Source organism: Ursus maritimus, unplaced genomic scaffold (assembly GCF_017311325.1).
Source record: "Ursus maritimus isolate PB19 unplaced genomic scaffold, ASM1731132v1 scaffold_12, whole genome shotgun sequence".
Taxonomy (NCBI): domain Eukaryota; kingdom Metazoa; phylum Chordata; class Mammalia; order Carnivora; family Ursidae; genus Ursus; species Ursus maritimus.
In genome coordinates, this window is record NW_024423564.1 from 27,633,736 (window position 1) to 27,649,311 (window position 15,576).

The 15,576-nt window shown below is 37.2% G+C and overlaps 1 protein-coding gene across 2 annotated transcripts in view; it reads left to right on the forward strand.

The window, feature by feature from the left end:
* Positions 1-15,576, forward strand: part of DIPK1A (divergent protein kinase domain 1A) — a 105,238-nt gene that overhangs the window by 85,965 nt on the left and 3,697 nt on the right. For both annotated transcript variants that reach the window (XM_040627033.1, XM_040627032.1), the window contains exon 3: positions 11,669-11,776. In XM_040627033.1, coding sequence (XP_040482967.1) covers positions 11,669-11,776 — 108 coding nt within the window. The remainder of the gene's footprint in view (positions 1-11,668; positions 11,777-15,576) is intronic.

Sequence of the window (15,576 nt, forward strand, 5' to 3'; positions counted from 1 at the left end):
AAAGAAAAATAGAGTAGGGAGGAGGGAGAGAAAGTTTTCTTCTATACAATTTTCAGGACAACATTGTTTAGTAATGATATTTCTGGCATGTTCCTGTATGATTGAGACTGTTTTGAGGTTCTATCTGGATAATAATGAGGAATCACTCACTGCCATTCTAGTGAACTTTTGCATTACATGAGCACATGCTTCATTCATTCATTCATTCATTTATTTGAGAGAGAGAGAGAAAAAGAGAGTGAGAGTAGGGGATTGGGGGGGAGGGGCAGAGGGAGAGAAAATCTGAAGCAGACTCCAGGCCCAGCATGGAGCCTGACGTGGGGCATCATCTCACTACCCTGAAATCATGACCTGCGTAGAAATCAAGAGTCGGATGCTTAACCGAATGAGCCACCCAAGGCACCCCTTTTCTTTTTTCTTTTCTTTTCTTTTCTTTTCTTTTCTTTTCTTTTCTTTTCTTTAGAGAGAGAGCACATGCTTTAACTTGGGAGCAATAAAAAATGAAAGAGCCCCTAAATTTTATTACAGTCTCTTTTAAGACCTAATTTCTAGAGATAATGATTTGTTAGTTAAAACAACTAGCTTAGGGGCACTTGGGTGGCTCAGCCATTAACCGTCTGCCTTCAGCTCAGGTCATGATCCCAGGGTCCTGGGATCAAACTCTGAATTGGGCTCCCTGCTCCGTGGGAAGCCTGTTTTTCCCTCTCACACTCCCTTTGCGTGTGTTCCCTCTCTCGCTGTCTCTCTCTGTCAAATAAATAAATAAAATCTTAAAAGAAAAAACAAAAAGCAAGTAGCTTAACATATACTAAATTTAGTAATATTTAGAACTATGGTTTTAATTAGATAGTAATACATAATTATTTCATTTAGCTTTGCATTTGCTTAGGACCGAAATTATTATTTGACTCTGGAGGTTCATTTTGTGCCATTATCCTCTGTTTTTAAAATATATGAGATGAATCCACTTGGAACCTCCAGTTTTCAGAGGATAAGCTTAATTTTTCCTTATTTTTTTTCCTTTTCCAGAGTATAAGTTTAATTTTTTCCTTTTTCCTTTTCCTATTAAAAGTATCATTTTCTTTTATGCCAGTTTCAATTAGATTACCAATCTCTTCTTGGTGAATTTACAGAAAAATATTTACTAAACAAGTTTATTTCAAATCTTAACAAACATAAGCCCTATTCTAAGAATAATGTTACTGGGGGCGCCTGGGTGGTGCAGTCGGTAAGCGTCTGCCTTTGGCTCAGGGCGTGATCCCAGCGTTATGGGATCGGGCCCCACATCAGGCTCCTCCGCTATGAGCCTGCTTCTTCCTCTCGCACTCCCCCTGCTTGTGCTCCCTCTCTCCCTGGCTGGCTCTGTCAACTAAATAAATAAAATCTTTAAAAAAAAAAAAAAAGAAGAATGTTACTGGTTATAGTAGCATTTCTGGTGTCATTTGTGTGTTACATTGCACTCTCTTAGAACATGTGGTGGTCACTGTAATTCTGAAACAGGTGGTCTTGTTACTATTAGCATAATTCTGAGAAGCAGTAAAGAGACTGAGGGTTAAAGCCAGTTTAGAAGAAACAAACCAACAGTAAAACACCATGTTATTTTAGTTATGTGCTTACCAGCGCTTGCTAGAACTGCCAGATACAGAGATAAGACATGTCCCCGCCCTGAAGATGCTTACAGACTAGTAGAGGATATGGAAAAATAAACAAGAAGCACATAATTGAGACTGGGAGTTGGGTTGCTAAATTTAGCAAAACAGACAAACACAAAAACAGGATGCCCAGTTAAATTTTAATTTAAAACAAACAATGAGTTTATATTTTGAGTATAAGTATATCCCAAGTATTGCCAATAAGCAACTAATTTTTCAATATAAGTGTGTCCCATGCAATATTTCACTGGGCAGTCTAACCAAGAACATCCTAGAAGACTTTCTGGAAGAGGTTGTCTCTTAACTGGATTTTGAAGGATAGAACATTACAAGCAGAAGGAGGCATGTGCATAGATATAAAGATAGGAAAGAATGCTATGTTCCAGGAAGCTCCTGGCTAGAGCAGAGAGCATGAGGAGCAGTTTACTGAGGTCACATTAGCACAGTCAAAACCATAAAAGCCCACGTATGTCCTGTTAAGGAGTTTGCCTTTTATCCTCAGGGCAGTACAAAGTCAGTAGAAGTTTTCCTTTCTTTTCTTTCTTTCTCTTTCTTTCTTTTCTTTTCTTTCTTTCTTTCTTTCTTTCTTTCTTTCTTTCTTTCTTTCTTTTCTTTCTTTCTTTCTTTCTGATTTATGTATTTATTTGAGAGAGAGCAAGGGGCCAGAGCATAAGCCAGGGGCTGCGAGGGGCGGGGAGGCGGCAGGGAGAGGGAGAATGAGGTTCTCCGCTGAGCAGTGAGCCCTACATGGGGCTCAATCCCAGGACTCTGGTCCCAGGACAGGCAGTTAACCAACTGAGCCACCCGGGTGCCCCTTAAGTAGGGAAGCAAGTAGTCAGATAAGTGTTTCAGAAGAATTTCATCAGTTGCGGAGGGTGGGTAGGTTGGATAGGGGGCATCATAGGCAGGGAGACCAGTTTTATGGTGGTTACAGTAATCCAGGCACAAAGCAGTCGGGGCTTCAACCATGGCATAGGTGGTGGGAATGGAGGAGAAGAAAAAGCTTCGAAGGATATTAAGGAAGTAATTTGGTTGCCACACTCGGTCCATTTCTAACATTCACTGTGATATTCCACGAGCTAAAAATTTCACCAATATGATCCTAATTTGCTAATTAACAAAATCCCAGAAATGGATCCGTCTTAAGATACGGACAATAGAAGCATGTGCAGTAGTTGCCTCGGGGTGTGTGCTGCTTTATTACCTGATGAGGACTCTTGCGGAGCCCTGGACCTTCCTGAACTACAAACACACAAACATCACACTGTGTCTGCTGAAGAATTTTAAAGTGGATTACAGACGTTGTAACAGAAGCGAAGGAGAGCGCGGAGAAGGTTCTTGTGTGTGTGTGCAAATGCATGCATGTAGGGAGAGGAAAAGGGTGTGTGATGAGCACAGTTAATGGCTGAGAGAAAGAATTCAGGAAAGAGGGAAAAAGAGAGAGGTTGACGATGCAGTGAGAGTGCAGAGAATGGTGAAGATTAAAATAGCGGATGTGGAGAATTGGAAAGGGTGCTGACTAGACTTGGAGAATTTTCAGGCAACCCAACTCTGCTGTTTTTTCCTAAGGAAAAATTGGCAAGATTGTCTAAAATACATTTTTAGAACACGGATCTCAGAAAATGATTTAAAACCTAGTACTTATACATCTGTTCGTTGTTATTGCCCCTTGAGGTACAGTTTCCACAGTTCATGAAATGACCCCTTCGGCGCCAGAGGGTTTCGTAAACTGTAGCTGAAGAGTGCCATCTCCTGGTACTACCAGGTATGTGCAGACAAAGGCAGGATGTGCCGTAGAATCCTCCTAGTAATAAAATCGCAAGACTGGAAAAACCTTTAATATTTTCTGCTGAGTATCCTGTTGTAAAGTTGAATTTATTTATAATCTGTGTCTTTTTAGTTAGGAGATCGTATTACTAAAAGTGATCATAGTTAGTGTGTATGGCCATGCCTGAAAAAACAAACAAAACTGTATGTGGCCAACCGTACTTTTCATATAAGCACATGGGAAATTTGCCTTTGGTTTATGATGGAAGCCACAAGTTGAAGAGCCTGTTCTTTGTGCCTGCCTCTCTGATGCAGGGTTGGCTTGAGGCCTTAGTTCAAAACAGGAATCTGATTCTTGTAGCTGAATGTCAGACTTGTCTTCACTGCTTAACAGTTTACCAATAAGATACTAATTTATTCTTTTTTTAAAACATTTAATGCATTATAGAAAAGTATTAATTTTATCCCCAGTAAGGTTTAAAATCAAAACTACTATGTTTTTTTAATCATGGCTATTCGATGAATCATGGAACACTACATCAAAAACTAGTGATTTACTTACTGTATCGTGACTAACATACATCATCATCATAATAAAGTCATGGTTATTTGATAAACATTTACTGAACACTTAAAATACTAAACTCTTTTCTGTGTGCTAGAAAGGGGAGGTTCAAAGATGAATTTGACCTTGGCTCTGCCTTTGAATCATCTTACTTTCCACAGGGAGGATAACATGAACGTAAATGATGTTAGATTTGGGAGTATAAGGAAAGAAGGGAGGAAGGATGTAGGATCAGGAAGGAAATACACAGTCTCAAGATTATCCACTGGAAGATGGGTGTTGTAGAAAGGGCCACGTCTAAATCTTTACCTGGGGCAGGGTTATAGTAGAGTGTTCCTCTAGATTCGGGAGCCAAAGATCAGGACATTTGAAGCAAATAGCTCTTTAAGTCCTACTCCAGAAGCTGTTCATAATAGAATGTGCTATTTCTGCATAAATACCCAGAATACAGTTCATTCTTTCATTCGGCAAGTACTTTTTATGCACATTTAATTATGTGTCAGGCATTAAGCAAGTCCTAAGGAAACAAAGATGAACGTCCTGTCCCTACGTTGAGTTGCTTGTGCAGAGGGAATGAAAGTGACCAGAGCCCCTTAGTAGGAACACTGTGGACGAGCATCCAACCCAGGCGTTATTAAACCTGCCCACGTGCTCCTCTCCAAGATTAAGTAATTCTGGTGCTTTTACCCCAATGGCTAATTAAAAGCACAGGCTCTGCAGGCAGATACTCTGGCTTCAGATTCCAGCACCACCACTAACCTGCTCTGCAAATTTCTTACCTCTCTTGTCTTAGTTTCCTTATCAATAAAATGGAGATGATGGTAATATCTATTTTTTAGGGAGGTTGTAAAGATTAAAGAGATAAACACAAAAAGCTCTTAGAGTAATGTTGACATATAGAAAACAATATGACAAATACCCATATACCTACCATCTAGGTAGCAAGCTTTTGCCACATTTGCTTCATTTTTAAAAGAAAAAAGCATGGCAGGTACAACTGAAGCTCTCTGTATCCTCCCTGGTATTCTCCTCCCTCCTCCCCAGGGGTAACCACCTCTTGAATTTGATTTGAGACCTACCATCATGTTTTCATACTTTCACCATGTACATATGGGTACATAAACAATATATAGCATTGCTTTGTATGTTTCTAAACTTGAATTGATACTAAACTGCACATATCATTTTGTAACTTTTTCTACTTGACATTGTTTTCAGCATTTTTCCATGTTGATCTATGTAACCTTAAGCTCTTTCTTTTTTTAAATTTAAATTCTAGTTAGTTGACACCTGATAGTTTAATATTGGTTTCAAGAGTAGAGTTCAGTGGTTCATAATTTACATATAACACCAATGCTTTTCCTAACAGGTGCCCTCCTTAATACCCACTACCCATCTATCCCATCCCTCACCCACCTCCCTCCATCAGCTCTTAGTTTGTTCTCAGTAGTTGAGTCTCTCGTGATTTGTTTTCCTCTCTCTCCTTTCCTCCTCCTGAATGTTCTTCCATTTTGTTTCTTAAATTCCACGTATGAGTGAAATCATACGGTATTTTCCTCTGATTGACTTATTTTGCTTAGCATAATACACCGTAGCTCCATCCCTGTCATTGCAAATGGCAAGATTTCATTCTTTTTGAGGGCTGAATAATATTCCATCATATGTATAATGTATACATATGTATGTATAGATATATAATTATATACATGTGTGCGTGTCTGCACACACACACATGCACGTGCACACACATCTTCTTTATCCATTCATCAGTCAGTGGACATTTGGGCACTTTCCATAGTTTGGCTATTGTTGATAATGTACTATAAAATCAGGGTGCATGTCCTTCGAATGTGTATTTTTGTATCCTTTGAGTAAATACTTAGTGGTGCAATTGCTGGATCATAGGGTAGTTCTAGTTTTAACTTTTTGAGGAATCTCCATACTGTTCTTCAGAGTGGCTGAAGCAGTTTGCATGTCCACCAACAGCACAAGAGTGTTCCCCAAGCCTGAGTTCTTTCATTTTAATTACTATAGTATTTCACAGTGAATACACTTCATTTTATTCAGCCATTCTCCTGCTAATGGTCATTTGCGTTGTTACCCATTTTCCACTTACAAACAGTACTACATCCTGGCTGGCACCCTGAGGGCCTCCCAGACTATACCTTGACCTGCTGTTTTTAGAGGGAAAGATTTTTCATTATGGATTCAATTTTTTAATGTTTACTGGTTTTATTCAGATTTTCTGTTTCTTCTTGCATCATTTTCTATTGTTTCTATTTTTCTAGAAAAATTATTCATTTCAAATGTATTGCCATAGTGTCGTTTATATTCACTATCACTACCCTTTTCTTTCCTAATAATCTTTATTTGTGCCTTCTCTTTTTCTCATGATCAGTCTTGTTAAAGGTTTATCTCCTTTGTTAAAGTTTTCAAAGAAGTAGTTTTTGGTATTATTGATCTCTTTCTTTTTTTATTTCTTCTTTTTTTTTTTTTCTACTTCTTTTGGAGGTTTACTCTGTTATTGTTGGGGTCTTTTTAAGCCTCTTTAGTTGAGTGCTTACTATTTATATTCAGTCAGTTGGTTTTTCATCATTGCATTTAAAGCTGTAAATTTCCCTCTAAGAACTGCTTTAGCTGCATCTCACAAGTTTTATTATGTATACTTTTGTTGCTGTTCAGTTCCAAATATTCTGCATTGTGATTTCTCCTTTAATCCACAAAATATTTAGGAATGTGCTTTTTAGTTTCTTAACTTGTCTGTGTTTATATTTACATTATTTTTATTGTTGATTTCTTATTTCTTTGTGGTCAGAGGATGTGGTCTATGTGATCTAAATTCACTAGAAACTCTAACCTGTACCTCTAGGAGGTTTCACTCCAGCTCCTGAGTAAGGCCTCAGAACGCCCACCGCCTTTGCCTCAGTGAAGACACATGCCAGGGAAATTGCTGGCCATCTATTACAAGCAAAGATACCAAACAGATGGTTCTGCATTCCCTAAAGATCTCCAGAGGTTGACCTGGGGAAGAAAGTACTGAGCATCTCCCATGTGGTCCCCCTCAAACTTGAGTCTAGGAAACAGATTGCTCTGCTCCTCCTATGAAAATGAAACCTCATGTTCTTGGTTACAGCCAGGTCTGCAGGAGAGAGCAGGCACGGTCAGGGCTTCAGGAACTTCTCTGGTAGTGACAGCTGAAGAGCAACAGCTTCTGGGTGTTGGCACTTACTTCTTCACACGGGCAGGGCTCTCCATCTCTACCATGGCTATCCTTATCCTCACAGCAAGCTGTAGAAAGTGTTGGTAGGAGGGCCTCTTCAAGAATTGAGTACTTAACAGACCCGACTGTGCTTTGGCTATTTCCTTGGGATCAATGAAAAATTTAAGCCCCCAAAATGAAGGGCTCAAGAAATTATCCACAATCCCTATCCCACACAAGAGAAGCCCAGTGTTGGCCGTCGAATAGGTTTCACGATTCCAAGAACCAGAGCTGGGTAAGATTGATCTGTGAGCAGCATCATGTCATCAGACTGAGGGAACCAGACAGACAAGGAGAATTCTGATGAAGAACCATCAAAAGGTAATTGCAGAAACCAGAAAAGAGCAAGAGATCTAAAGCAAAGATTGAGAGATGAAGGACAGAGAAATTCTTGCAACTACAGGAACATACCATAACTTTGTATTGTTATTTTATATTGGTTAATTCCTTCTTTCTGCTTTCTTTGGATTAATTTTTTTCTAATTTCTTGAATTTTTAATTAATTTGTTTTGTTCTTTGCTCTTTATTAACATAATTAAGATGGTGTTCTTCTTTAAGTTCTTTGATTTTATCATTAGTTTTGTTTTCAGTTTTTGTTCAGTTTCAGTTATTATCAGTTCCTAGATACTGAAAATTTCAATTTGGACTTTCAAGAATTAAAATAACATTTAATTATGTATGGATAGATGTTTTGTTAATTCTCAGTTTTATCATATTGTAATTGGAGAATACCGTTTCTGCCATTTCTACTAAGTGGAATGTATTAAGGCTTTGGTCTAATTTTGTGTTTCATGGGCATTTGAAAAGTCTGTTCTCAAGGCATTTAGATCTACTTGATTAGTCAGGTTTTTTAGTTCTTCTATATCCTTTCTTCATAGAGTTCTTGATCTGTCATGGACTAAGAACAGTGAACTAGGGTCTCCTACTCTAATGCCTTTTTGTTTATTTCTTTTTCTATTTCTTATAGATTTTGCTTAATGAATTTTAATTCTACTTTACTTGCCTTATAGAAACTCATGAATGTAATATCTTTGTTATGGCTCGTATGTTTTATCATTATAAAGAGCCTTTTTTCCCCCAATCTTTTTTAATGCTTTCTCCACCTCTGACTTCAACCTCATCTGGTATAAGATTGTGACTTCATTGTGTTTTCCTTGCATTTGCCTAGTATACCTGTACTGTCCTTTATTTTCAACTTTTTTGACACTGTTTTCTGAGGATATTTTTCTTTCAGTAGATGAGCTTATCCCACTGACATTTAAAGATACGACTTAGTTGTGTAGCACATTTTATGACCTACTTTCTGTTTTTAAGGATTCATTTGGTTTGTATCTTTCTCTAGATGGTGTATATTTGTTTTATGTGTGTTCTTTCTGATAACTAAGGTTTGTGTTCTCTATTTAGCTCTTCTAGTGTTTAGCTTTTTATAATGTAACTTTTAAAAATGTACTTTATTTCTTTAGACCAAGTATACTTATTATAAGCAGTGACAAAATTATAATTCCGTTCATCTCATCTCCTTTGCTCCACCTAGTTTTAATCAATACCTTATTATTATTAGTTCTTCTTGTGATCATTGGTATACTTCTGAATACACTTCTGTCTCTGTTATTTGATTTATAAGACGTAAATGTTATCTTTTGACATTGAATATTAAAGATAAAGAGATCAATCCTTTTGCCAACTTCTGTCTTCTTATATCTTCCCTTCTTGGTTTTTGTTAATTTTATTACTTTTACTGGTATAGTTTATAATATTAACATTCTGAACTATTAATATTCAGTAGTTATTATGAGAATGAGAACTGGAACCAGACTGCCTAGGTTGGAATTTTGTCTTTATCATTTTTTAGGTGTGTGACCTTGAGCAAGTTACTTAACAGATCATCGTTTCCTTGTTTTTACAATGTATATAACAATAGGTTCTGCCTCACTGGTTTGTTTTCATGATAATCAAAGTATAGCACTAGAATAGTGCCTGACATATAATAAGCATCTAGTAATTATCTGAGATCTTATTAATTATTACAAAGTAGATTCCCAGGGTTGTTTTCATCCCGATCCGGTATTTCAGCTGGCTTCCACGCTCAGGTTCTCTGTTCATGTCTTCGTTACCTAAAATCCATTCTCTGGCCGTTCTTTAAGAGACATTAATGGGAGTTCTACTTTCTAATCCTTATATGTTCAAAAACATTGATGCCTTTTACTTGAAAGTTTAAATATGTAAAATAATAGTACCTACTGTTGCGCACTTACTAAAATCACGGGTGATCTGTACTCATTATTATATCATTTTACCTCATAATAATGCTATAATTTTATTATTTATATTTTTTTAAGGAAGCTCTATGCCCAGCATGAGGCTTGAACTCATGACCCTGAGATCAAGAGTCACATGTTCTACCAACTGAGCCAGCCAGATGGCCCCTTCATAATTATGCTATAAGTCAAGTATTATTCATATCCCCTTTAAAAAATGAAAAATTAAGATCCAGGCAAGTCACACTTCCTTTCTCAAAGACTTTGCTGGCATTGCACCATTATCTACCATTGATGTGGCCGTGGAGAAATCTGAGGCCAATCTGATTTATTTTCCTTTAAAGGTGCCTTGATCTTTTTGTCTGAACGCTCAAAGGATTATTTATTTTTGAAGTCTAGTAAAATTCAATGGGATAGGTCACAAGGGTCATTCTGTGTCAGTTTTCTTGGGACACTTTCAATCTATAGTCTTTTCACTTACATGAAGTTGCCTTGAATTCTACTTTGAATATTTTTTCGTTTCTACTTGTTCTGTTCTCCCTCATGTGGACATGCTGGATATCCTTTGTCTTCTGTATCTATAATTTTGTCTCAAATTATTTTTAGTTCTTTTAAATTTCCATTGCCATTTTCTCACTTTTCTTAACCTAGCCCTCATTGAAGTCTTAACTGTGTTGTCATCTGTGCCTCTTTCCCCTGCCCCCACTTATAATGTGGTTTTAATACCTAGGATGTTTTTCCTTTTCTTCCTTTCTGACTTCTGCTAGCTTATTTTACATTTCCTTCTGTTGTCTCATCATCATTTCTTCTGCTTTGACGTCTTGTTTTTTAAGCTGTTTCATTAAGTCCTTTGAATTCACGGCATTATGTTTGGTCCGCTTCATGGCAACATTTTTCTGGAAAATGTCTTTTTATAACATTAGCTTTTCATGTCCTTTCCTCCTTTTTGTGTGTGTGTGTGTGTGTGTGGATTTGCTGTATAGATCTTATCTTCCTTTGGTTATTACTCATTATTGAATGAAAAGAGTTCTTCCTCAACCAGCTATTTGCAGGAAGCAACTGGAGCAGTGAATTGTACTAATAGTGAGGCTGCTATGGCCCAGAGTTTGTGTGTATGTGGGTCATGTGTGAGAAAGAGAAAAAAGGAGAAACATAGAGACAAAAATACTCACACAGATTGGCTTAGCCGGTATTATCTCCCCAGCAGACGCTCATAATATACTCTCCCTCAACCCGTTAGTTAAATTAGATAACGTTTTTAAGGAATTTATCATTCAGCACTGCCCTGTCCCACTACTTCGTGATGCCAGAGTCAAAAGTTCCCACAGCTTGTGCCCCTTAAGCCTTCACTGTAAATCAGGTGACGGTTCTGCTCCTCAGGCGTACTGCCTCTTTGGTGCTATGCCAACACTGAGAATAAAGTCACAGCAGGTGTTTAATCCCAACATACTCTGGACTCTGGTGAATTTTCACTGAATTTCGTAGGCCATCCTCACTAATTGTGCCTTAGGGTTACCTTGGTACATTATCAACGATGGAGTTTGTGTTTATTTTTCTTATTTTCTTGTTTTTGGGTGATCTCAAGAATGACCAGATGACAGAGGTAATTTTGTTTTGTTATTTTTAAATATTTCGGTATTTTTAAAAAAGATTTTATTTGAGAAAGAGAAAGTGAGAGACAGAATGAGTGGAGGGGGAGGGGCAGAGGGAGAGAGAGAGAAGCAGACTCCCTGCTGAGCAGGGAGCTCCATCCCAGAACCCTGGGATCATGACCTGAACCGAAGGCAGATGGTTAACAGATTGAGCCAACCAGGTGCCCCAACATTTTGGTATTTTAAACTTTAATTTTTTATTTTAAAACCAGAGCCACTTTTTAAAAGAGTGTCTCTGATCTTAGAGCAGGTACCATACCACCTCAGACCATGTTAAGTGGGAAAAATAGCTTCCAAATTCTATGCACACCCTAGTCCTAGCAAGGTCTCTCATCATGTAGCTGGTAAGAACAGAGCTTGGATTCAAATTCACGTCTGTCCAAATCCAGAGCCTGAGTTCTTTCATTATAGAACTTCATCTTAAAGAATACAGATACCTCCTTACATTGTCTTTATTATGTTTCTTCTTTATAAACATTTTTCTATTAACTACTTTTTTGTTTCCTGGTTTTTAGTGTGACAAGTACAAGACTGGAGTTATTGATGGGCCTGCCTGTAATAGCCTTTGTGTTACAGAAACTCTTTACTTTGGGAAATGCTTATCCACCAAGCCCAACAATCAGGTATGGACATTATGAATAAACATTCCAGAATGATGGTACACTCTAATTTTACCTTAAATGAAAGCATTATTAAAAGAATTCTTGAACCAGAGCATTAGGAAATTTTATATACTTCGATTTTGTATGCTTTGATTTACTCATCCAACAGATGTTTATTAATCCCTATTCCCAGTATATTCCAGACATTGTTTAGTTATTAGGAATTCAGTGATGATTAAGATAGATAAGATTACTTCCCTTATGGATCCTATATTAATTAATAGTGACTAATTCTGGGGTATGGGATTAGGGAAACGGAAACAAAAGAGTTTTGCCTTTCATCTTTCTGTGTAATGTGACTTTTAAAAAAATGTATTTATAGCTATAAATGTTTACATTAAGAAACAAGAAAGATATCAAATCAACAAGCTAACTTTACAATTTAAGGAACTTGAAAAAGAACAAACTAAACCCAAAGCTAGCAGGAGGAAATAAATAATACAATTTACAGCAGAGATAAATGAAATGGAGACTAGAAAAACAATAGAGAAAAATCAATGAAACCACAAGTTGGTTCTTGGAAAAGATCAACAAAATTGACAAACCTTTAGCTAGATGGTCTAAGAAAAAAAGAGAAGGCTCAAATTATTAAAATCAGGAATGAAGTGGGGACATTACTGATTCTACAGAAATACAAAGGATTATATGAGAGTACTATGAACAATTGTGCACCAACAAGTTAGATAACCTAGATGAAATGGACAAATTCCTAGAATCAGAAAGCCTATCAATAGAAAATCTGAATAGACCTATAACTAGGAAGCAGTAATCAAGAGTTTCCCAACAAGAAAAGCCCTGAGCCTGTTGCCTTCACTGGTGAATTCTACCAAACATTTAAATCCTTCTCAACCTTTTCCAAAAAATTGAAAAGAGGAAATACTTCCTGACTCATTCTGTGAGGCCAGCATTACCCTGATACCAAGCCAGATAAAGGCACATGTACAAGGAAAGAAATCTACAGACTTTGTGTACATTAATGCAAAATCCTCAGCAAAATATTACCAAACCGAATTAAGCATATTAAAAAGATCATACACCAGGGGCGCCTGGGTGGCACAGCGGTTAAGCGTCTGCCTTCAGCTCAGGGCGTGATCCCGGCGTTATGGGATCGAGCCCCACATCAGGCTCTTCCGCTATGAGCCTGCTTCTTCCTCTCCCACTCCCCCTGCTTGTGTTCCCTCTCTCGCTGGCTGTCTCTATCCTGTCGAATAAATAAATAAAATTTTAAAAAAATAAAAAATAAAAAAAATAAAAAGATCATACGCCAGGGGCGCCTGGGTGGCTCAGTCATTAAGCGGCAGCCTTTGGCCCAGGGCGTGATCCCAGGGTCCTGGGATCAAGCCCCACATTGGGCTCCCTGCCCCCCTAGGAGCCTGCTTCTTCCTCTCCCACTCCCTCTGCTTGTGTTCCCTCTCTCGCTGGCTGTCTCTGTCAAATAAATAAATAAAATCTTAAAAAAAAAAAAAAAAAAGATCATACACCACAACCAAATGGGATTTATTCCTGGAATGCCAGGATGTTTCAACAGACAAAAGTCAATCATTTTAATACACTACACATCAACGGAATGAAGAAAAAAAATCCAACAGGATCATCTCAGTTGACTCAGGAAAAGTATTTGACAAAATTCAGTATACTTTCATGATAAAAACTCAATAAATAGGAATAGAAAGCAACTACCTCAACATAATAAAATCCATATATGAAAAACCCATAGCTAATATCATATTCAGTGGTTAAAGTCTGAAAGCTTTTCCTCTAAAATCAGGAACAAGGCAAGGATGCCCACTTTTGCCACTTGTATTCAGTCAACATAATACTGGAAGTTCTAGCCAAATCAGTTAGACAAGAAACAGAACTAAAAGGCACCCAAATTAGAAAGGAAAAAGTAAAATTATATCTGTTTGCAGATGACATGATCTTTTCTGTAGATCATGGGAGTAGGAAACCTTTTATGGGGAGTAGAAAAACCTTTTATGTAGGAAAAAGTTGTTAGAGCTAATAAATGAATTCAGCAAAGTAGCTGGAAACAAAGTCAGCACACAAAAATAAGTTGTATTTCTATACAGTAAGAATGAATAATCCACAAAGAAAATTAAGAAAACCATTCCGGTGTTCCTGGGTGGCTCAGTCTGTTAAGCGTCTGCCTTCGGCTCAGGTCATGAATGGGACCAAGCCCCGCATTGGGCTCCCTGCTCTTAGGGAGCTTCTCCCTCTCCTCCCTGCTCATGCTCTCTCTCACAAATAAATACATTAACTCTTTTAAAAAAGAAAAAAAAAAAGAAAACCATTCCATTATTCCATTTACAGTAGCACCAAAAAGAACAAAGTACTTAGGAATTAATTTAACCAGGGAGGTGAAGGACTTGTACAATGAAAACGTCAAAGCATTGCTGAAAGAAATTAAAGATATAAACAAATGGAAACATATCCCATGTTCATGGATTAGACGACTTAGTATTGTTAAGATGTTAATACTATCCAAAGTGATCTACACAGAGATTCAGTGAAATCCTTATCAAAATCCTGATGACATTTTTTGCAGAAATATAAAAACCCACCCAAAAATTAATATGGAATCTCAAAGGACCCCAAATAGCAAAACAATTGTGAAAAATAACTACAGAGCTGGAGGACTCATACTTCCTGATTTCAAAACTTACTACAAAGCTACAGTAATCAAAACAATGTGTACTGAAATGAAGATAGACATACAGATCAATAGAGAACCCAGAAATAAGCCCTCACAAATTTGGTGAAATTATTTTTGACAAGAGTGCTAAGACCACTTGATAGAGAAATGACTGTCTTTTCAACAAACAGTGCTGAGAAAACTGGATATCCACATGCAGAAGAACAAAGTGGGACCCTTACCTAATCCATATGCAAAAATTAAGTCAAAACAGATCAAAGACTTAAATGTAAGAATTAAAACCATAAAACTCTTAGAAAAAATGTAGGGTAAAAGCTTCATGACATTGGATTTGGCAATGATTTCTTACTTCTGACACCAAAGGCACAAGCAACAAAAGAAAAAGAGACAAATTGCACTTCATGAAAATTTAAAAATTTTGTGCATCAAAAGAATATCAAATCTACAGAATGAGAGAAAATATTTGCAAATCATATATCCAATAGGGATTAATATCTAGAATATATAGAGAATTCCTGGGGCACCTGGCTGGCTCAGTTGGTAAAGCATGTAACTCTTGATCACAAGGTCATAAATTTGTGCCCCACGTTGTGTATAGAGTTTACTAAAAAAAAAAAAAGAGAGAGAGAGAGAACTCCTAAAACTCAACAACAAAAACCACCAGATTTAAAAATGCACAAAGGACTTGAATAGGCATTTCTCAAAAAAAGATATACAAATGGCCAATAAGTACATAAAAAGATGCTCAGCATCTCTTGATCATTAGGGAAATACAAATCAAAATCACAGTGAGATACCACTTCACACCCATTACGATGGCTACTATCAAAAAATGGAAATTAACAAGTGTTGACAAGGATGGAGAGAAATTGGAACCCTTGTACGCTGTTGGTGTGAATGTAAAATGGCATAGTCACTGCAGAAAACAGTTCCTCAAAATATTAAAATATACTGTTCTTATGATCCAGCAATTTCACTTCTGGGTACAAACCTAAAAAAATTGAAAGCAGAGTCTCCAAAAGATATTTGTACACCCAAGTTCAGGTCAGCATTATTCACAACAGCTAAAACGTGGAAGCATCCAAGTGTCCATCAGCAGTTGAATAGG